Genomic DNA, 24,215 nt, shown 5'->3' with positions numbered 1-24,215 from the left:
ATTGTCTGAGTTATTTGATGACGTAAATAGAAATCAAATAAAGATTCAAATAAAAAGAACATGTGGCTAGAAACCTCTCTTTCTTTTTGTTTATCGAAATTAATTGAATTAGCAAACAAAACTCTCAAGATAGCAAAAGACGACAAACTGTCAATCAAAGTTCTCCATCATTCAACTCTTTTTTTGGTTAGCAGATTTTTTGCTAAGTTCGGAACGGTTTTGTGAGCCTGATTCGCATCCCCTATATCAAAACTTATCAGAGGGGATGTGTGCAGCCTACAAATACTCTCGTTTTCGACACAAATTGTTTTGAAATCTAGGAATCTATGTATGTGCGCCTGTCTGCCCCCCCCCCCTCAAAACTTTTTTTGGCAGACGGTCCCTTTCGACTGAAATACTATACTACACATTTGATCCTTGGGTTAATCATCTTTCATTTTTGTAATTTCATTTTTTGGATATTGAAATAAGAGTTAGAGCTAAGACGAGGTTTGAACCTACCATCAAAAATCATAACTAGAAGATTTACTTTACCAAAGTGGCAGTGTGAAAATTTTCACGAAAAATCTGATTTGGAGATGTTTAAAAGCTCAAGATTCTCCCCGAATAGTTGACAACTTAAAAAATATTTTTTTACGGTAACAATCAATCTGTTCGAGTTACAGAGAAACTCGAATAAGATCACCGCGTAACATTTTGAGTGAATTCACGGTGAAAGGTGATCCTCCGATCCTTCTGGCACGCTGGCATCCACTAACGCAGTCGTGCTCCTCAGGTTTTGTAGAGATAAAAAGTATTCAGCTTTTCATGGTGAGTTATTGTGCTAATAACTAGACGCTAATGTATACGGTGAATTTTGTGGATTCTGACAGAGGAACGAAGGGAGTCAATGATGTTTAACGTTGAGAATGTTTCTTTAAATAATGGTCGATATTGATATTTACAATTTTCGTAAAATTTGTTGTTACTCATTGTAGAAAGAGTGTCCAATTCGTGTAAAGCAACTTCTCATATTTCCGAGTCTTTTTTTGGCTAAATCGATAATGTGCAAGCGAATAGAAAAAGAACCTCAAGATTTCCAATACTATTTAGACTGTCTCGATTTATTTTGTAGCCGGGATACGTAGGAAAGCTTATACAATTGACTTTTACGACCCGAAGGGACTAGAGATGAAACTCATGAATGAAGCTTCTTATTTCCAATCTGAACCCGTGAAACGCGTGGTTTTAACAAAAAAGCTGGATTGAAAAAGGTCCACGCGGCGTTATTTTCAAAACTTGGCGTTTTGAAAATTACGCCGCGTGAAAACAAAGAGGGCTGGTTTAATCCGTCAATCTAAGTGCGGCGCAAATTTCTCTTTTCTTGCTTGGAAAGTTTGAAGATTTCTTCCTATCCCTCCGGGCTTTAAACACAATGGCTTATACGGCTCCATGGTATCTGTTCAGAACTGGTATGACTTAGTGAAAAGTGAATGAGCGATAAATAAAAAGCTTTAAGAAAAAAAAAATGAAATAAATAGCAAAGCTATTGAACGGAAAAATAGACGAAAATTTAAACAATATTGCTTTCAATAAATATTTCGAGTTAAAAATTTCTACAAGAAAAACAGTATATAAACACCCGGTTTTCTCTCAGTTTTAGTAATTCAGTTTAAAAATAAGTTAAATTGCAAGTACGCTCTTGGATAGTTGTCAGCTATTTGGTCCAAAGTCAATATCGATGATTTGCGACGAGGTCGACGGAGCATTGAATTCTTCTGGAAATTCACGGCTAAACCTAAATGGCAAGGAAAGGTTATTTTAATATATCGATGTTATTTAGTTACAGTTTGGAAAAATGGTGAAAAACCAATTAACCTCGTAAGCTCAACTGGCTGGGCTCTTCCAGAAAAAATCCGTTCATGGGGGGTGGAGGATATATTATTTTTTTCATGAATTACCCCTGGACATTTTGATTTTTAACCCCATGGACACGGGTTATACCCCTGGACAAACATCAAATCAACCCCGTGGACACAAAAAATTACCCCTGGACATTTTGGTATTTTTTCAATACCCCTGGACAACTCATCCTCCACCCCCCATGAACGGATTTTTTCTGGAAGAGCCCAATAAAAGCCTACCAACCATTTTTTGCGTTCTCTGTAAAGTCTAAAAGTGAACGAATTTTTCTCCAAAAATTAACCTTCCATTATTACCTTTTTGTAGTCTGTTGCAGATAACGATTCACCCTACGACTCGCTTGTTGTTCCAATTTGTTTGCCTCGCTTTTCGTACATTTCCGTTGTCGGTACCTTCTCCAGTTGGTTTGGATCAGCGAGGCAGCTTCGTATTTTTTCTTAGATTTTTCTCGATGAGCCCGATATTGGTTTTGAATGAGCACGGCACCTTTTTGCATCTTCTTGAAGGCTGCATACTGTATGGTCATAAAGAAAAGAAAGAATAAAGATCCAGGTGAGATTTAACAATATCAATCTTCTCCAAACTGATTATCCATTCTGAAGACATGAAGCTCTGCTCTAACGACGAATGTGATCGTTCGAGCGATCGCCTTTAGGATGATGATGCGTGTAAGAAGGGGCAATCAGGTTGTCATATTTGAATAACAATGAACAGCGTGAGAATACGTGAATGCTTAATTTTGAGAGTTCATAAAAAAAGAGCTTGGACTGTATCTCGTCCATAAAACCGTTGATCTTACCTGCTTATACCGTCGATAATAGCTTTGAATGAGCGTGGCCGATGAAAACTCTTGGTCGCGTTGCTTTCGTCTTTCCTAAGAGAAAAATATGGACGGTTATCTTTCAAGGTGAGAAACCAAAACGGTTAATGGAGCACGGCCTTCTCCAGGAAAAACCAAAAAAAAATTTTCATGGTTCTTAATTAACCAAAAAGGTCACAGTGAAATTCTTTATTTTTTCCAGTGTCATTAACTGAATCGTTAGCTTCATTTCAAAAGAAGCGTACTCTTAGGTTCCAAATAGACGGCCCCCCCCCCACTGTTAATTTTTCGAAAATTTTCCAATCTTTCCGGACCTTATTAGCCCCCGTTTATTAATTTTGGGTTTTCAGAAGTACAATTTCCAAACCCCCCCCCCGGCAATTAGGTCCCCCCCCCCCGTTTATTAAAATCTCGAAAATTTTCCAACCCCCCCCCCGTTTATTTGGAATCCAAGAGTAACGTTGGCTGTTGGTTCAAGATTAAAACAAGAAAAAAAAACGAACAATCCTTCACTCATCTTCACCAAAGCATGAAAAGCTTTTCACCAACTATTAAAGCTTTCTATTGTTGAAATCATCCAAAAAGTTACATTAGATTTTTTCCTGTATTAACAATATTTTCGACAAACCTTGTATGCTTTGTAAGCTGTTTGAATGACATTTGCAGCTCGATATAACTCTTCTTGCTCCTGGTCTGAAAAGAAAAAGAGAGAAGTGATATTCAAAGTTAAAATTTTCCGTCATTCGTCAAATTAAATTCCCGCTAGAATCAATTTTTTTTTCCCTGATCCGCAAAATTAATTTCCCATTGAAAAAACTTTTTCGCCCATGCACCAAATTAAATTCCTATCGAAATTTCTTCCCTTAAGGTTTCTTTAAAACTCACCAGTCAAAGTTAACTCTGCAAAATCTTTCTCAATTTTCTTTGCTTTGTAAAAGAATTCACAGAATTCGGCTGTTTCCCTCATTTGGCGATTGAAAGGTGATTGCAGGGCGTTTTGGGCGGGCGATGCGGGCGAATGTTGACTGGTGGATGCCACACTTTCGTCCGTTACACTGCGTTGTCTGAAATAAACCAACAATTGGGTCGCGTTCATTTATGAGAACAAAACAAACTATAATAAGAACATAAGGCTTCGATGGCCGAAATATTACGAACAAGTTAAGAACATTTTAAGGATTTGCGGACTTTAAAACACCCGATTTCCTGGAAATGGACAAAAATAATCACAAAATGGTAAAAAAGAACATGTTAAGAATATTTTTAGGCTTAAGACTTCAAAAATTTGTAAAAAATGTTATTGTGAAAAAACGTAGACTTGATATATTTTTGTCATATTGTGCGCCATCAAGATTCCTGACTCGTGAATCACTTAGCGAAAGAGACTCTTTAAATCTTAAGTCGAAAACAATAAAGGCATCAATCTAAAACACAATTTTTCATACCTTGTGTTGACAAACTCGTTGTGAGCAGCGAACAAGCTTGCGTCATCATCTTCCTCATCTTCTGCATGGTTCAAATCGTCCATTTGTTCGTTTAACATGGATTGAATGAAGGCTAGTGTCTTACCCAATGTACGTGGTGAAGAGTCTAGTGAAAAGGAAAAATATGGTGTTCTTAAGGTAGAAGGACGGGTAGAGGGAAGGGCGAGTTTTTTTTTTCAATTGGTATCTACACACAGTACGGTATGTTTATATATGTTTATAGGAAAGTAAGATTATTTTTAAATAATTTATATCACGGCCTCGCCTGGAATAATTTCAAGAAGATTATTCAAATCGTTTGTAAAAAAAATTCAGACAAATAAACGGAATTTCAGAGAAGTAAATCAAGTAATTAAGGTCATAGACGTTGCTATAAAAACCTATCAAAATCCTGTACTACTTTCGTCCCGTTCTGGCAAAAGTTTCTGAAAGAGTATTAACAATACACGGGTAATTAAAATGCATGAAGAGAAGACCACTCACCGTCAACGTTGGAGATACTGGTAGAGGTTGATGAAACCGACCCTGGGTTTCCAAAAGACGTCGAAAGAGATGAAGAAAATTGTTCTTGATTCATCGAATTCTCTCTGCAAAGATGAAATGAAAAATTTCGAATGTCGGGAAATTGAGACCAGCAGATTCATGTAAAAAGTCACGAAAAAACGTCGAGTAAAGCTCTGATTGGTGGAATATTGTACACATAGGCATATTTTTTTTTTAAATGTCCAGAGTATGAGGTAATCTTTGCATGTCTCAGCCAATCAGAGCTTTACTCGACGTTTCTTCGTGACTTTTTTATATGAATCTGCTAATAGGAAATACGTGTATTCACTTATCTAAGAGTCTAATATACGTAATGTAAATTTATTTTAAAAGAAGTTCTAAAATTTGATCTACAATCATTCTTCGAAATTGACATGGTTCACTTTTGTAATACAACTCTATCTATGGGTAGACGATTTTTTAAACGTTGAAAGAAGAACTTTATCAAAAACCGATTAGAAAAAACCTTTTTGAAAGACGAGAATGTATACCTAGAAATGGTGGATTTCTTGATCAACCTTCCAAGATATTCGACCAGTGATTCGTGACCGCTTTCCATGGCTAAGGATAAGGAAGTGCACCCACATGCATCCTTCAACTCGATCGTCGATTCAGCCCATTGGTGCAGTACGCAGGTGGTTGTGAAATGACCTTTAGCTGATGCCCACATGATTGGGACCAAAGAAAATTGATCAACGCATGTTGGGCATGCTTCAACTTGTATAATTTTATTCGGGTTCGATTCCACCCAGTTCATTAAGAGTTGAATCAGTTTCAAATATCCTAAAGCCGATGCTAAGTGTAATACAGTCATCGTTCGTTCGATTTTATAATCGAAATCAATATCAACTGTTTGAGACATCAAACTCTTACAAACGTCTATAAGCTTATCCTCAACAAGCGTTGGGTCAAGGGCGTCCCGATTGAACGCGCGGGCCGCGTTTGTCTCATCACCTGTGACCATATCAGAGATGAAAGAGATCCGCTTGACAAGAAGATCGGCCAGAGTTGTTTCGCTTATGGAAAGCCAATCATCATGGTCGATTTTCTCCGTCCAATTCTTCTCGCTACTTTCTACAAATGTGAAATCAACTTCTTCAGATAACGTCTTACTATTACAAAGCACCGACAGACGGACGGCACCCGGCTTGTGCTTTGGACTAAAGCAACGGAGCACGCCGTTCTGTATAAGTTCTGCATCTACACAACAGCTACCGAACTGGCATTGATACCTCGCGTCTTTGGCATTCCAGGAGCCGATTAAAATAATCTTAACACCACCCGTACATACAGCCAATTCAGGCGAAACGTCTATAATATTTTTCAGTTCGTTATTTTCTTCTTTTTGTTGTTTGTCGGTTAGTTGTTTATCGTTTATTCTGGGTTCTGTCTGAGAGGTCGCCTGATTATGTTGCTGCGAAAGAAAATGATCAGTCACGTTCGAGTCTATATTTGAATCAATATTCATTGGTATTTCGTCCTGAGAAGTTGTATTCGTATTTAAATTTTCTGTTGATGTGATGGGATCAATATTGATGGACGATATTACAGTGCTATTGAAGTTCTGGGCAGTTTCTTCATTACATAAATCCGTGTTCGTATCAAAATTTTGATCGTGGAAATTTTGATGATCATTCCCGCTAGGATAAAGTTGGTTCAGAGCATCAAAAGGTTCAGTATCGAAACACGATAGATCGATATCGATTCCATTAAACGGGTTTAAATCGACTGTATTCGATAAATCATCATTTTGTTGTGTCGAAAAAAGTATTGAATGATCGTTTTGAAATTCCATCGATTCGATTGAAATCGATTGAAACGTATTCGATTGATGATTAAGGTTTGGCATCCAAGTAGGTGTTGCACTTGTTATCGGGTTCGATTGATTCGTATCGTGCGATGAATCGATCAAATACACACTGGTATCGGTTTTATTCGATGAGGTTTGTGTTGTATTTATGGTATTCGAAATAGGTTGTGCGATCATTGAATGTTGTATTAACTGTTGATTACTTAAAGTTGCTGAAGTAGCTATCGAATGATAAGTCGCCGCCTGTTGCTGTATTCCGAACTGTTGTCCGATTCCGTTAACCGGTTTTGGAAGGATGTAAATCGGATTGCTTTGTGGTAAATTGTTGTTGTTGGAAGCCTGGGGAGAATGATTGATCATATTTTTATATGTTATTTGGACAGTACCACCCGGTGCTTTTTTGACGACCGTATTACGGACATCTAAAGTTTTATCAGCGGACGGAGCCTTGAATCCATTTCCAATGATTTGATGTAAAAATTTAGAGTCTAAATCTTTGGAAGATTGTATTTCCTTGTTGGTAAGTTTTGTAATATTTGATGTTTGAAATAAAGCGTTTGGTTGGGCGTGGTTGGTTGTCAATGGCGGTAGAGAGGGTGTAATACCCACATGGTTGTTAGGTATAGGTTTGGATCCATAGGCAGGTTGTAATAGGATGTGTCCATTAGGTTTGTGTTGCGAAGGTTGATCGATGAATCCATTTTTCAAGGATTGGATGTTGAGTGGTGACATGGGTGTGATTTGGAGTTTAGTAGCTGTTGTCGTTTTCGAATGAGTAATGGGTGAAACTAAAAAGAGCAAAAATAGAATATTTGGAGAGCCCAGTGATATAGGAGGTTTGGATAGTTTTTTAATTGTTTTAAATAGGCCCACGACCAACCGTCTCGGCTAGTTACAACTTGAAAAGTGTTTCAAACCGTACACTTATGGTTCAAGAAAATACCTGCTCTCACATGTATAAAAGAATAGCTTGGCATGCTTTAGGTACAGCCTTAAAATACCTCCTCGTCCGTAATTCGCGAGGTTAAATGTACCTGTTGTATTTTGAGATGGTGATGTATTGGAAGAATTCGATGGAGCGACAATTTTCTTCTGACTATTGACCATCAATTCATCTTTATTCATTTCAATAAAGCTCGATCCACACCACCATCAAACATGTGCAGAGAATTCATGGTATCTTTTACATTCCAAAGTCAACACACCAGTGTAAACAAGGCTCTAACAATGTGGAAGGGTCGATCGATGATTTTGTTCGTTAGGTTTCAATTTCAATTGCTAAAAAAAAAAAAATGATTCGCTGTTTGTTATAATGTTTTCATTAGCTTACTGCATCTTCAAAATCATTAAACGTTCTGCACAAAAGTAACAGATTCAAAGTGATGCAGAGCGCTTCCTTTGCCTACCCATTCTCACTGTAACCCTTCGTCCTTTTATCTGTAATTTCTAATTTGAGATCTTATAGCAGATCTTCCAATCTTTCGGAGCCACAGCTGATGGGACCGTACGTATAGCAACCAAAATCTTCTACCGAAAACGATAACCAACATCTTAAAGACTTGAACATAAATTTTTGAAGAGACTTTGCAATTTAGTATTTCTTTGCTCAAGGGGCAAGCTGTATATGTTTAAGGCAACAAATTTTCCTCTTAACCTTTTTACAAAATTTTCACTTTTTCGGACAAAATAATTGTACATGGTTCTCATTTGCTTTGATAAAATATGGTCTAACCGGTCTGATTAAGTCTTCAAAAAAATGTTCACATTCTAAACGTTTTTTTTATTAGAACCTAGTTTCTAAGAACATTTAGGCTGAAATTCGTCGAAAAATTAAGAACATCGTAAGAACAAATGAATAATGACAAGAAACTACATTTTTTTCCTCTTTTCAAGCAGTTTTAACCGTAATTAGGGATGGATTTTTAAAATCGAGAGTCAAATATTGTCCAAATTTTACCAATCTTAAGTGCTCTTTATATTGCATGATATTGTAGATTTACAGTGGTTTGAAGAATTAAGAACGCATTTAAGAACATTTTAGGCTGAAACTTGCAACAACAAAAAACACATCCAGGCTCAGCCAAATTTTAGGTGTTCGAATAAAAAAAAACGTGTATTAAGACCTACCTTTTAGGATGACACAACTGAATTGAATAAAAACTTTATAAACTTATGGGGCTCGAAAATACGAAAATATCTGGAATACTGTATCATGCTCTGCCACCATTTAAAAAATTTACCCAAATTGAACTCGTAAGTTCAAGGCATTTCTATGTTACTTCAACTCTAACCGATAATGAAAGGGTATAGTTCCAAAGCATAAAAAGACGTTCGCATTATGTATTTGTCCCACACAAAAAAACACACAAAGCAAATTTAATTCTGCAAGAGAAAAATGAAACTTCTTAAAAAGTGAAGAAATTCACAAAAAAAGTTATACAGGTTAAAAAAACAGAAATGAAGAAAACTCATAGGGAAAACTATTTATAAAGAAAAATGGAAGTGAAAAAAATATTTCGAGTGAAAAAAGGTGGCAAAAAATGAAAATAGAAATGATGGAAGAAAAAAACAACATAAAAACCAACTTTGAAGACCCTGCTGTGTTTGAGAAGAACCAGGGGGTGAAAAAAATGAAGCAAAGACGAGAATCCCTGTTTATCAATCAAACGAAGAACATCTTTGTTTTCTTTCATCATATCTTCAAGTCAAAAATAAAAAGTTTGCTATCCCATTGACACCTTTATAAAACTTTGCCCTTCTAACTTCTTCAGAACATTTCTTAGAATCTTATCGATTTACTGCAGTTGTGGGCTTTCAAAAAAAATTAGAATTTCAAGACTCACAAACCAGTGAAGCTTGACCGAGCCTCTAAGCTGTTTCTACATTTATATCAATTAACTCAAACAAAATTTACTGGTCTTTAAAATAGTGCATTTTTTCTCCATTTCAACATGTTCGTAGCCAGCTCATTAAGTGTTGAACGGTGAAAAGGAATACGGCTATTATTATTATTTGATTTTTCCCATGTGAAAGATTAAGAAAATATACTAAAGCCCAAATTTGATGTTCGGTATTCATTCAGGGTCGGTAAATATATTAATGGGCCCCAAGCGGTTTGCGTAAAGGCTAGACTAGTAAACTAGTCGTTGAAAACAGACCCATATACAAAAAATCAAGCTCCAAATAAAAAGAATCGAAGGGGTGAAGTTGCCTCTCTTTTCTGAATTTCAACGACTAGAAGCTACTTCCCTCAAAAAACGTTGTTTAATTTTACAACTTTTTTTAGGTTTTTGAGAATCCATCCAACTTTTTTGACTAAATGATATTTCATAGTAACATTGAACATGGGAACATATAAATAAATGAGCATTTCTAAAAACGCAATAAACAGAAAGAAAAATAAATGCAATCCCGCACGGGTCAGACATACAGAAATCTGTATGTCTCTCCTTACGATTTTAGGTGAAGAAAAAAGGGCGTTGGAAGTAGCTTCTAGTCGGTTATTTTCCTTTTCTCTCACGCACGCTGAATATTTAATTAGTGTTTACATTATTTGATTGACAGTTTTTTATAAGGTTATAAGTAATAACCGGCTAGTTTACTAGTCTACGTAAAGGCGTGAAAATTGAAAAAGTTTGCTTGAACGTCGAAATCCACCTTTGTATTTAGTGAATCTGCGCTATTTTTTGTTGTGCGAATACGTGAACTTTCCCTTTCGCCGCCGATTGAGTGAAAATTTCCCCGATTTTTCAAGGAAGATTTTCCAATTTTCTGAATAATCGGGTTTGTGTGAAGCTCGAGAAAGAATTGCTGCATGCATGAATACGTGAAACTTGGGTCCGCTGGGCGTCTCAATAACGGAAAACACGATTTTTGTAACAATTGCTTTATATAAGAAGACGAGGCTCGTTGTTGGTCAAATCTTAAGAACAATAAGAAATCCTAAGATGACGCACAGCACTGTAACTCATTCTTGTAAGAAAAAGGACAAATGACAAATTACCATGACTGTCCAATTTGCTAGCAAAAAGTCGCACCAAAAAATCAATTTTAAAAATCAGGTTTGCACCACACAGGGCTGGAACTTAGTTTTACGAGCACCAGGTAAACCTATTTTAATTATTTCGAAAAGTTTCCATATGAAAACAGCTAGAACCAAATATCAAACTGCGAAGAAAGAAACGTACAAGCAAAATACTTTCGAATAATACGTTCACTATCGAGGGTGTACCAAAGAATAACAAAAATTTGATAAAAGCCGATAGTAATCACAAAATTCACGAGCAGATAAAATGACTATATAACATATACTTGTTATATAGAGATGGCATATCACGATAAAATCACGATAAAATTGCACTTCTTGTTTCAACGTTTCAATCATTAATAATGACTAAAAAGAGAAACTCCCTCTCTATTACTCGACTGCACCTGTTTTCAATCTACGATGATAACAGGTTCAAAAGTTTGGAAATGTGTCCAAAACGCTCCTAGGCTTCTAACATCTCTCGAAAAAAAAATGTTGTTATATTTCAGGGGATGCATCCAACCTTAACCTATACTTCATTTGAAAATCGAATAAGAGGGTATAACGTTATTTTCAAAAGGTACACTGTAGTCAGATTGAGTAAAGCGATGAAGATATACTCTCGATTTTATAAAAACAAAAAAGCTCAAAAACGCCAAAAAAATAAGAACAACTTGAGAATAGACTTGAACCTGGAATATTTAAGCTTATTAAGGGTCACAGAGTAGAAATAGGATTTAAAGCGTAAAATACTTCAACTTTGTCCTAAGAACAATTTACCACTTGCCAACAAGTTGACCTTGATTCGCTTAAAAAATAATTTCAAAATCTCTGAGTGCAACATTTCTCCTGTATTTCTTATTAAAAATATCAGAAAAGCTTTTGATCAAGAGGTATATAGTTGTATTCACGTTATATGAAATACATATACCACAAAATCTTATGTTTGTTCGTCAACGGAAAATACAAATATATTAAAAAAGCACGCAAGAGATCCATTAGGATTAAGGTGACAAATTATATGTCATAAAAGAAAAATTGATGATGATGACGATGTGATATTGTATCCTGTTTGTAGCGTGTTGATCTTTATCTTTGGTCGTGCTTTCTATGGTACACTCTGTTTCTATTACATTACCGAGTTTATGTATCGGAGGATATCGAGGGCGACGGTAAGAGAAATCGATACAAAATAAAGTCGATAGTTGATGTACGGCTCTATATCACTTTTGCTCACCTAAACATACGACGGTATTCAAGCAAAGTGGACGGTGATTTTGGAGACATGTCAACTTTGCTTTATACCGTCCCCCTCGATTTATCTCGAACACATAAACTCGCTACTATGAACCTCGAACGAGGGTCGAATTAATAAGTATAGATTCAGTAGCTTAGATAATGAGCACACAAATGTATTATCGGCAGCAAGAACATGTAAATTTCAGGCAAGAATGGCAGTCAAAAGCCTAACTATTAGCTTTGGAAATTTCTTCAAACGAAAATACATGAAAGTGAACACGAGGTTCAGCTCTACCAAGAACCAATACTGAAGAAGTCATGCCATAAAGGACGATGCAGAATAATAATAACAATAATAATAATAATAATAAACATATAACTGGAAACTGCATATAAGTACACAAAGAGCGACCAGCAATTAATTAAGAGAGAGTGTACAATTCATGTTAACAAATTGAGTAAGTGAATATAGTAAGAAGTAGCGTAGCAGTCATTATAATTTCCATTGCGTCAATTATTAATTAAAAGCCGGAGATAATGGCTCATGTATTCAATGAAGTTGAACATTATCTGACATCTTTTATAAGAATACAACTGGATCTAGTAACTAGGAAATGCTAATGAAAGCTAAGTGCTAAAAAACATGAAATTAATTGCAGAAAATTACCGTCATTAAATACACAGTCAACGTGTATTCTTATTGAATAAGCAATTAAATAAAAACCAGAAACATAAACAAGAAAGCACTCCAAATGAAAACTGGATATTGGGAAGTTGATTGACTCAAGTGAGGGTCAACTATTCTTACGTAAAATTGTGTAGGCATTATTTAAAGAAAGGAAAGCTAGGATAATGTGTAGGACGAATTATAGCCGTAGAATTAGCATGTTTTTATAAAAAAGGCTTATAAATATCACTTTTAAAATGCAATAAAAAAGACCATAGAATCAGAAAAGGAAATACCCCCGTATTAGAACAGATTGACGAATAGACGGCATAATTTTATTTATGATAATCCTCATCCGTTGCCATGGAAATACCCCTTGAATTAGACTGTGTTAACACTTATATAGAGGCTAGCCCGCGACAATAATGACGGCACTGATAAAAGAGTGGATCCTGATTAGTTAGGATTCAGGAAATGATCGAAAAATACCTCAATCTTTATAATATCCAATTCAATCAAATCCTTTAAAAAGATTTAAAAAAGACAAGAGTTTCACAACTAGTGTCATACATTTGCAGTATGCCCCGTGAATAATGTTGTAGCTATATGCTGGGAGACTCCTTCAGCCTCTAGACCTCTAACTTCAATGATTGTCGAGCCGAAGAAAGCTGGATTCGTAAGTTGCAGTTAGGAGAGTGCCTTTATGTAAAAAAAACTGTAAAAAAACTAGGAAAGTATTTTTTTACTGCCAAATAATCAGGCCTGACTCTAACATTTCACTCTTTGATGAATGCGAAGGAATAACGGTGGTAGAGACTTAAACATGGAAAACATGGAATTGTTTTGTACTCACTCTTTTGTGAATACGAAGGAATGACATCAACATGTAAAGCAAAAAAAATTTTAAGAAATAATGCTAATGGTGGTACATGGGAAAACCAAAAACCTTTCCTTTCAAAAATGTTGAAAACTTGCAAATCCCTCATTCCCTCATTCCTAGTATTCATACAAGGAACCTCTCCTCTTTGAAGACATCTAAATGCCTGGTAATGACCTAGTGGGTAACGGAAATTACTTCTTATGCGAAATACGCCAGCCAAAACGCGATCCAACTTCCTTATAAACTGGAAATGAATTTCCATTTGAGTTTCAGTTGTTCTTATAGAAATACACAACAATAAATTGTAGATTGTAGTTAATTGGTAGTCTTTAAAAAAGTGTCAAACAAAAAGATTGATGCTCTCATTGCAGGGGCTGCCTCATTTTTCATTTTTCTGGCAGTGTTTCAGAGCTACTTTTAAAGAATACATTAATTAACAGATGTAACATGGTAGATGTTTGGTACCAAGCTTTTCAAGCCCCTCAAAACCTGATTTTGACGAGGGATGTCTAACAGATATTTCAGTTCAGAAATACCAGAAATTCAAATTTTAAACCGATATAATAAAAAGAGAACAACTTGGAGTTAGACCAAGAAACTTTCACAGATTACATCATTGATATACAACAAATCACTGGCCATTTGAAATACAAATGGAAAGGAACGGTCTTTGGCATGTTCCCAAACCTTTGAGTACAAAATTTAATTAATAACATCGATTGGAACGTCCGGGAACGTTCACGAATGTTATAACGAATGTTATAACGAATGTTCTAAGACGCTCCTTAACTCTCAAATGTAGGACATTTATGTGATGACAAAAATATATCAAAATCAACCAAGTCATTTCTTGACTCTGTCTGATAAAGACAGTGGTTCTAGCCGTATACAGCTTAACAAAATTCCTTGTTAGCAAACCTTGTATCAACCAGAGAAGAAAAAAGAAAAATTTATTTGATCAATACTTTTGAAGAAATCAGATTAACATTTTTCCTTTTTCATTCACGCTCATATAACACCAAAAAAACAATGTCTTCATGTTTAGTTAACTAGATGAGAAGAATATAACAAGAAAATGACTTTTAAAAAAAAACAAGGCAAAAAATAAAAAGTTCTTCACTTTTATATGTAACCAGAGAGAAAGTGAAGAAGAATCAGATAGAATCAGAGATAAAAATGAAGAAATAACATGAATAAAAATAGAAAAGTAGTGAGAGATTTTACGATGTCGAAATTTTAAAGTGTAAGAAAAGAAAAAAGTGTCAGAAAATTGAAGATGAAAATGAACATGAGAACATAAGAATAACATGATAATAAAGATATGATAAAAAAGAACCTGAAAACCTTGTCATCATTAACACCAATTTGTTTTTATATACCTCAATATATATCACAGAAGAGAGGAGAGGAAAAACCCTGATTAAAAAAAGGACAAAGAAATGATAAAGTTTTTTTTTCAAGATACCTCCAAGCGACACTCCTAAAAATGTAGACTAGATTATTGTTTTTAGACAAGCGTCCAAAATATTTGAAAGCTTCTGAGTTTTCAGTCTAAAAATATTCTTAAAATGTTCTTATTTTCAACATTCCAATGAAATTGGTCTGCAAAAACCTTGTAAGTCTTTGTTCATCGAAGCCTTATGTTCTTATATAGCTTATTCTTATATAATTATAAAAAAACGTGTAATAGTTCCAATTAGGATTTTAATTTCTTTCTGCACAAAAAATCTTATTGGGTAGGTTTACCAATGTATTGAAGATTAGAAAATGGGATAATTTTTCTTGGCATACCGGATAAGTGGGATGGGGGAACCTGGGAACCTAAATGAACACCTGAAAAGTGGGATGGGGGAACATAAGTGGGAACCTAAATGAACACCTGAAAAGTGGGATGGGGGAACCTAAGTGGGAGCCTAAATGAACACCTGAAAAGTGGGATGGGGGAACCTAAGTGGGAACCTAAATGAACACCGGAAAAGTGGGATGGGGGAACCTAAAGTGGGAACCTAAATGAACACCTGAAAAGTGGGATGGGGGAACCTAAGTGGGAACCTAAATGAACACCTGAAAAGTGGGATGGGGGAACCTAAAGTGGGAACCTAAATGAACACCTGAAAAGTGGGATGGGGGAACCTAAGTGGGAACCTAAACGACTACCGGAAAAGTGGGATGGGGGAACCTAAGTGGGAACCTAAACGACTACCGGAAAAGTGGGATGGGGGAACCTAAGTGGGAACCTAAGTTGTTTAATTATTAATAGAATTGAAATATTTTTCTTTAAAAACAAATACATAAAGATAAGAAAGATATTATATGCAATGAAAGAAAAAACCTTTTATCATAATAAGAACACCAGTTATTTACTTTTTACATTACGGTTCGCAAACAATAATGTTGAAAATAAAACAAAGGGAATTTATTTATTCAATTAGCTCAAAAAAGCATGTTTATTTATCAGCAGTTTTATAGTGCATCTTTTTGAAAGGTTCTTTTTAGTAAATTGACTTAATTGACTTAATTGACTTTAAACTTTAAACTTTAAACCGTCATATCTTCAAATCTAGAAGGAATTAGAAGTTCGTTCATAGCTCGATGGATAACTTAGAGCCTCTTCTTTCTTTTGCACGGATCTAATTTGCTTGAATACAGAATCTAGTAAAACATTATTTACGATCTAGTTTTTGTTCACTCTTGATGCAATACACATTGTTTTTTATTAGCAGCTCCAATTTTCGGGTCAGGGCTGGGGTCGCTTAGCATTTAACGGATTCTAGCTCGTTTTTCTTTCTGTACCAACCAAACAGTACAGCGTGTGAATACACTTCATTAATTAAAAATGTTTGATAGTAAAATAGAACATATTGCTCGGCTTGCCACGTTTCAATACACATAGGCATAGATCCACGGGGGGGGGCACTCAAGGTAAACGACCTACCGTACGTGCGGCCCTTTTTTCCAAGCTTCCCAAAGTACACTGTAAGGGTGGAAATGAGCAAAAATGAGAATAAGTCCACTCTAAGGGTTTAAAATTTGGTCAAAGGACTGGCTTTTAGAATTTCATCCGAACAAGTGTCATGTTTTAACACTGGGTAAATTTTGGAACATCAAATATGTCCATCCCTATACCATAGCAGGATCTGTTCTAGAACATGTTGACCAAGAAAAAGATCTAGGAGTGATAATCGATAGTGACCTGACCTTTGAAGCCCATATATTCAGTAAAATCAAGAAAGCTAACTCTATCGTTGGCTTGATTAGCAGGAGCTTCGAATTTCTCTCACCAGATATGTTTCGAACGCTTTTCATTGCATTTGTCAGACCCCATTTGGAATATGCACATGTAGTATGGTCTCCAAGGCTAATCAAACATATCAAAGCAATTGAGGGCGTCCAACGAAGAGCTACAAGGCTAGTTAGTTGCTATAGAAACTACTCATACGAAGATCGGCTACGACTCATCAATCTACCTAGCCTAAAGACCAGGCGGCAAGTTGGTGATATGGTGGAAGTTTTCAAGAACCTCCACATTTATGACGAGTCTATAAGATCAGAGAAATTTACTCCTCGAACACGACCACGACGTCAGCATGCTTACGAGCTTCAACGTTTGATAAAAGAAAGGGAGAAAAAACTTTATAAAATGTAAAATCAAAAGTTCTGTTTCATAGAGGTCAATAGACCTGCGAAATATATTGCTATAAAAAAAAATAAATAAATAAAAAAAAAAAAAAATAATAAAAATAAAAATTTAGGTTCCCACTTTAGGTTCCCCCATCCCACTTTTCCGGTGTTCATTTAGGTTCCCACTTAGGTTCCCCCATCCCACTTTTCAGGTGTTCATTTAGGTTCCCACTTAGGTTCCCCCATCCCACTTTTCAGGTGTTCATTTAGGTTCCCACTTAGGTTCCCCCATCCCACTTTTCAGGTGTTCATTTAGGTTCCCACTTAGGTTCCCCCATCCAACTTTTCAGGTGTTCATTTAGGTTCCCACTTAGGTTCCCCCATCCCACTTTTCAGGTGTTCATTTAGGTTCCCACTTTAGGTTCCCGGGTTCCCCCATCCCACTTATCCGGTATGCCATTTTTCTTTTATACCTTTTTGTCCAGTTCATGAATCATTAAAAAACTAATGAAAAAGAATAAAAAGATAAAGCTAGGGAATTTTTTGGGCAAAAACTACCCTTTAAAAACTTAGTTTAATTCTAGATTTGGCTTCCTGTCCTGAAAATGTTTTGTCATTTTATTTAGTTCTTTTTAATTTCGGTAAATTAAATCAATCTCCCACAGAGCTTGGAAGAGTAGAAAGAGAATTATGTATTTGAGAAGAACATTTTCTTTCCTGTTTTTTCAAGTTCCTTAATATTTTTAATTCACCCCAACAGAGTCGTCTCCAGTGTAAAATAATAAAAATATTTAGTTTTCATGACAAAGATTTTCAGAAAAATTATTATTATTGAAAACTAGAAATTTTCACAAATACAGTGTCCATGAATACCCCCAGAATTGGAACTAACATTCTACTGATGAAGAGTCCAGGGAAATGATCTAGCCCTCAAATATTCACACAAACGGAAAAATGGATTTCAAAAACCTGCAAAAAAAGTCCGTCGTGCTTTACCCTTAAGACGATCACTACTATTTGGCTGTTAACACACCTCAGACAGTACTCCATGAAAACATGTCATAAAATTGGGAAAGCAATTTTCAAATTTCATACATCCTTTTTCCATGCAGAAAAATTGCAAACTAAAATTTGAGAAGTAGATGAATAAAATATTTTTTTGATGTCTAGAGAAACGAGTAAATTTATTTCCGACCCAGGGGTAAAAATAAACAGCTGGGAAACAACATACAAGATTCATGAATAGAATTGAATACTTGTCGGGAGTGTTTCAATGAAAGGTGCATTGACCAAAAACATAAAAAATTCAATAAGTTTGAAATGCTATTGAGATCAACAATGATATTCATCTCTAGCTCCTTCGGGGCTTTAAACTCAATGATATATACAGATATTCTCAGATGTTAGCTCAAAACTTAAAGTAGAAAATAAACCTTGTATATTGTAATTATTCTTAAATTACTTTTCACGCATGCGCATTGTATAAGGAAAAAACTGACAAATAAGAAACTGTTTCCAAATCCAAGTGGCGCCCCAATTAGATCTTCACGATAATGAAAAAGCTAATAAGAAGATAAGAAGAAAACACAAAACGAAGAAGAATGAAAAAGGAATCTTACATAATGAAGAACGAGTCCATTATCAACAAAACATCTTCGTTTTTCTGGTCACAGTAAACCAGAATTGTTGAATGACCACAAAAACCGTCTTTTCCTAAGTTTTGTTCTTTTCCTTTCTTCTGGCTCGTGCTTTTACAAAAGCTTGAAAATTGACCAGTAGTTAAACTTTGAGCTTCTATCAATCTTTTTCTCCAATAAATTTGACTTGGTTCTTCTTGACAAACTTTCTCTCAATTTTGTTCTTGTTTTTTTTTCGGTGATATTCTTGGATATTTCTATTTTTGATTTTATTTCTTCGCTGAAAAATATAAAAACAAAACGAAACAAAGTTTAAAAATTCGATTCCAGGTCAGAGAAATTGAGAACAAAATGCTCAGTGTCAAATAAAAGAATTTTCGCTGTTGTAAAAAAATACAAGAAGAATGGAAGAGCTTTTTCCAGGTCTTATGAAATTCACACAATCTTTTTTTGCATTTTCTCAAGAAACTGGGATTTTGGTGTTACAATAAAAAGTAGAAGAAGACCAACAGAGACCTTTCAATCAAACAATCAAGAAAAAAAAAGCACCTGTAAAAATATGAAAGCTGTGAAAATTTTGCGCCTAAATCTTTCAAATCTTATTGGCCTAAAATATATATCTTAATAAAAAGCCGTTCATTTTTTATTGTTTTTGTGGTTGTTAAAAAATAATGAGAAACTTTTATTGTTTTGTGTGAAAGTCAGATAGAGAAAGAGGTTCTCTAATCTTCCCCCTTAAGCTTGTCTTTCTTGAAGTGTTTTGACTCTTTTCGTTTCCTCCGCCCTCTAAAATATCCCTACGAGTGAAAGCGTTTCACGGTGAAATATTTGACTAAACCGCCAATAAATCCACCCAGAAACACCCTGTTCAATGAGGAAGCAAAATGAATTTATTTAACCATTCAAATGAAGAAATGAAGATAAACTTTAAAATAAAGCTTATTTCCCAAAAATTGGAAAATTTAGATTTTACCTAATCCCGGCCGCTATCTCCTTCCAAAGCCAGACAAAATTCAATAGGGTCCCAGACATTGTGGGAGGGTTATCAGAATAAGGGTATTTTACTACGGAAATTTTTTTTCAGGAATCTCTAATTTGCTGCCAGCTCAACTTGAAGCTCGATTTCAACACTGACTGAAAAATTAAGCACTGACAATAATAAAAATGCTTTTTGAAAGTAAAAGCACTTTGGAAGGTATCAGCTGCCATGACTGATTCGAAATCTGGCAAAAACCCTGACTAGGCATTGGTCTCTTTAGGTTATCAAGTCTTACAGTAAAGAACCTGTCTAAACTGTGTTTAAAAAATATATGTCGAATTTTGACTGTCCAAAAAAGCCTTTGACGTAACAAACCCAAACTAATCTATCGTGACGACTGACTTTTCTAATTCTGGAAATGAAAAAAATAAATTCTTCTTTTGAAAAAGCCAGGTTCCGGGGCATATATAGAAAGATATTAAAATTTATTGAAATGACAAACACAGACGAAAAATGAAAAATTGAAAAAGATCGAAATAAGACCCTGGTTTGTTCAAATTAAAAAATGATTGCCGAAAAAAATAAGAATGAAAATATGAGAAAATTGTTGATGATGAAAACCGAGAAGAGTGTAATTAAAGTTTAGAAATATGAGCTTCCCTCTAAGTAATATATAGGGATACCCTACCGAAGACACACCTAGATCTACCATCTTTTTATTAGAACCATTTTACTTAAGCAACTTAAATTATAGAATAAAATAAGATTGTTAAAAAGAAGCTTAAACAACAATAGAGTGTTAAAGCAGCCCGAATACTAAGTTTTGTGATGTTTAAAAATCCCGGGGGGGGCACTGGGTTTGCCAACTGACGGTATGTGCGGCGAAAAAGTTGGCTTTTAAAATCGCACCCTTACAGTGCAGCAAAAAATCGGCGAAATTCCGTCAAATTCATACCCTTACAGTGCATTTTCTTCAAATTTTCAACCCTTTTAGAGCAAAAAAATCAGACTTTTTGGGCAAAAAATCTTAATTTTTCCTTGATTTACTAAAATTTCCACCCTTACAGTGCATTTAACAAAAAGTCTACCCTTACAGTGCATTTCTGCTATCTTGAAAAATAGACCCTTAGCCGCCGCACATACCCGTCGGTCAATTTGCCTGGCTCCCCCCCCCGGGTTAAAAATGTAAAGCTACAAAGCTACAGTACTAGTATGCTAACGTTTTAAGATAACATTGAATTTTCCAAAACAGACAATGCAAAATGTCCATTATCAGATAATCAAGAGTATGATACTTTGAGACTTTGAGACAAAACCCATTAATGGTTCTAGTGAAAAGATACGGTGTAAAAAAGCGGACCAGTGTTCTTTTTTCTTTTTTTTGGAACACACTGTAAAATCGTTTTGCCTGTATGTTCCAAAGGCAAGAATTGACAATTGGGAAACCTCTTAAAATTAGTTCCCACACGGTTCTTACGTTATACTACTTTAGTCAAAAAGTTGCAAATTTAATATGTCAACTTTGGGAAATGGATAAGTAAAGAACTTTCGAAATCTTGTCCAGCGCCTTAGACGGAATCTTCACACCAAAGATCTCAAAGCATTCGATTATCGCTACCATATCACTTAAACGTGGATTAAAATGACACCATAATGACTCCTAACCAACAGAAAGAACACATAAAAACAACCTTTCAATAACTGATTTTAAAAGATTGGAAAATCAAGCACCACTGATATCTAACTAGTTGACTGGATCGGGATTCCTTTATAAAAGAAAGCGTGTCCAGTTTTAGAGCTGACTAGCTCACCATTTTGTTTTCAATTCTTGTCGTCAACAGCGCGACAGAGCGCTATCCGAATGTTTTGAAATTCAAGGTTCAAAAATCTAAGGTAACTTAGAAAACAAAATGGCGGACTAGTCAACCACAAAACTGAACAAGCTTTCACGGGACCAGTTAGCCTATATAGCGTGTAAAGGAATTTGACATATGTTGTTAACACTCATACAAAGTGTATTTCATTTTGATTAAGAAAAACATTATTGAAATCAATATTGACAGAATATCTTGTTCACGTTAGGTCCGTAAAAAGCTCTTCCTTATCTCTTATAATCGTGTGTAATGTCAAAACAAACAAACACACAAAACTCTTGTCGAAATTAATTTTATAATCATCGAACTTTAAATTAAAGTCTTATCTACATATACCAGTGTTCGTTTCCAGAGCTGCGGACATGTTGAGTTATACAAAATATGCAGATGTCCTCCCTAAATGAGGCAATATTATAACTGTGATTATAACTATAATTTAATCTTTAAGACTAACTGAAACTGACAATTACTAATGATTTTAACATAAAACCAAAGCTCATAAAGCTCATTTCTCTACAAATGTAGAACTTGATAATCTAATTCACAAACATGATTACAGATCTCTTAAAGCTTGTTTCATGTCATGACAAACCGAAAGAAAACTTCACAGAATCACGATGCCCAAGCCGTTATGATTGAGATACATATACCATTTGAATGTCCTAACCATAGATTTATAAAGCCCGAAAGACTAGATGGCGTACTTTTGCTGAAAAGAGTGCCGTGGTTAGGTAGGAAATCCTACCTAAGTCACGTGACATTACAATATAATTTCAGCGGTTGACCAAATCAGAAGCTTCACGGGTTTTCGAAAAACAATAGCAACAATATTTTTTCCGATACTCACTTTTTTTACCTGTGATGGCTTAAAGCACACTATCTAGCCCTTCGGGCTTTATAAATCTGTGGTCCTAACCAATTGGCTTTAAGGCGTTCCCGAAGGTTGCTTGTTTTGAAGTAAATTGCGAAGATGAAGTTCTCTTCTTTGCAAAGACAAGCTATGAGAAACATAAGGCTACAATTGCAAGTATATTAAGAACAAGGTAAAAACATCTTAAGATTTTAAATATTCTTATAAAAACATAAAACCACAATTTATAAAGAATAAGTGTAATTTGGGAACTCTTATTATATCTTGGTGGTTGTAAAAATGACGACATTACAGTTACGAAGAGAGGCTAAATAGAGAATTTATAGGGTATCTTTGATAAACATAATATTTACTTTCACGTTCACGTTTCAACAAAATCCAAAAGCAACCATTTCCAACTTCTTGATCAAAGAAAACAATACCACCATTTTGAATGAAGTTTTTTCTGAGTATTGCTTGAAAACTTAAACCCGATAAAACTGAAACCCTAATTTTGAATTGGAAATTAGGAAAAGCAGACCCTGATGATTGTATCGTTGAATGGAACTCCAATCAAAAACTCCAAATCGTTCAAATACCTTGGAGCATTTATTGAATATGGCAATAGCTCAACTGGAGATGTTGAGCTAGAGCATCGTATTTCTTCAGCCATTTGCAAATTTTTATGAATCGAAGCCCTTCTTTACGAACTACAAAATCAAACTACATACCAGAATCTTATACTTGGAGTCTCTTGTTTGTTCATGGATGTCAATGCTGGACACTAACGTTCTTACGATACATATTCAAAGGGGGTAACCAACGCAAACCATAACTAATCGAATACAACATAAAAGATGAAAAGAAAGGAACATTCAAAAAATTGCTCTATTCAATGAACAAATCAAAAACTTTATCGATCGACCTTCGCTCTTAAGCTACTTCAAAATCAACAATTTAATTGGATTGACCATTGTGCCAGAGCTTCCAATGAATGCTATATAAAAAAGCTAACTTTCGAACAGTATCATGCTGGTCTTAAAAAGAAGCAAGTGTGACGAACTCTACACATCGTGACGTCATTAGAGATGCAAAGCTACATAGACTAAGTGAGTCAGAGGCACTCACGATGATGAAATCCTTTCTGTCAAAATGAACACATGAATCCCATGTACTGTACAGTGTAGTCTTCATAACTCGAATGTCTTGAGCAGGTTTTCTTGTCCCTTCAGTTAACAACGCCTTATAACCGTGTCTCATTCACTCGAAATTACTGTAACTCGAGTAAATTTATGTTTCCCGTGTGTGTATTCGAGTTATGGAAACTCCACTGTAACTACAATATGATATTGATTTTGTTAACCAAAGGACAACCTCTAATCAACAATTCATCATGTCAGTATCCAAATCAACCAAAGGTGCCAAAGACATCAAGACAACGTAACAATAATGTCAATGTCATCAAAAATACCTTTTGAAGAATGTTGAAACAATGGCATGACATCAACCAAAATTGCAAACAAAAGACAACAAAGGTCAAAGACAACTAAAACCTAATACATTTGAACAAAGCTGAAATTTTAATCATAAAATACATTGAATTATTTGAGGATATCTCCGACGATTACTGGTTACGATTCTGTTGACATACATAATACTCTCACTAGAACACATTTGAACATACTATTAAAGGTTTATAACATCGTATGTATAATACACTCTTGTTAACTATGATGACTATATTGAATTTTTCGTTAAACTATATTTGACCCTGTAATAAAACACACTTATAAAATATAGTGTAGTACATAATGGGGTATATAGACTAGCTCCCTGCATAACTGTGATACACTATAAACAGACAAGAAGTTAGTCATCAGCT

The 24,215-nt window shown here is 35.1% G+C and overlaps 1 protein-coding gene across 1 annotated transcript; it reads right to left on the bottom strand.

The window, feature by feature from the left end:
* Positions 1 to 895: 895 nt before the first annotated feature.
* LOC136818917 (calmodulin-binding transcription activator 2-like) lies at positions 896 to 18,912 on the bottom strand. The gene is made up of 10 exons (XM_067075158.1): positions 18,613 to 18,912; positions 7,594 to 7,837; positions 5,241 to 7,347; positions 4,690 to 4,793; positions 4,168 to 4,312; positions 3,608 to 3,786; positions 3,351 to 3,415; positions 2,702 to 2,776; positions 2,199 to 2,416; positions 896 to 1,777 (listed from the first exon to the last, which is right to left on the bottom strand). The coding sequence occupies exons 2-10, from the start codon at positions 7,682 to 7,684 to the stop codon at positions 1,693 to 1,695; spliced, it is 3,069 nt and encodes a 1,022-aa protein (XP_066931259.1). The 5' UTR covers positions 7,685 to 7,837; positions 18,613 to 18,912; the 3' UTR covers positions 896 to 1,692.
* Positions 18,913 to 24,215: the final 5,303 nt, after the last annotated feature.

Source organism: Clytia hemisphaerica, unplaced genomic scaffold, assembly GCF_902728285.1.
Source record: "Clytia hemisphaerica strain Z4C2 unplaced genomic scaffold, Clytia hemisphaerica genome assembly, whole genome shotgun sequence".
In the NCBI taxonomy this organism is placed as follows: domain Eukaryota; kingdom Metazoa; phylum Cnidaria; class Hydrozoa; order Leptothecata; family Clytiidae; genus Clytia; species Clytia hemisphaerica.
This window is presented reverse-complemented; position numbering and strand designations above follow the sequence as displayed.

Excerpts from the sequence above, each read along its gene's own strand:
- LOC136818917 (XM_067075158.1), bottom strand. The coding sequence starts at position 7,684 with ATGAATAAAGATGAATTGATGGTCAATAGTCAGAAGAAAATTGTCGCT. Across the intron at positions 7,348-7,593 it reads ACCATCTCAAAATACAACAG|TTTCACCCATTACTCATTCG; the intron begins GTACATTTAACC and ends TGCTCTTTTTAG. Across the intron at positions 4,794-5,240 it reads AAGAAATCCACCATTTCTAG|AGAGAATTCGATGAATCAAG; the intron begins GTATACATTCTC and ends TCATCTTTGCAG.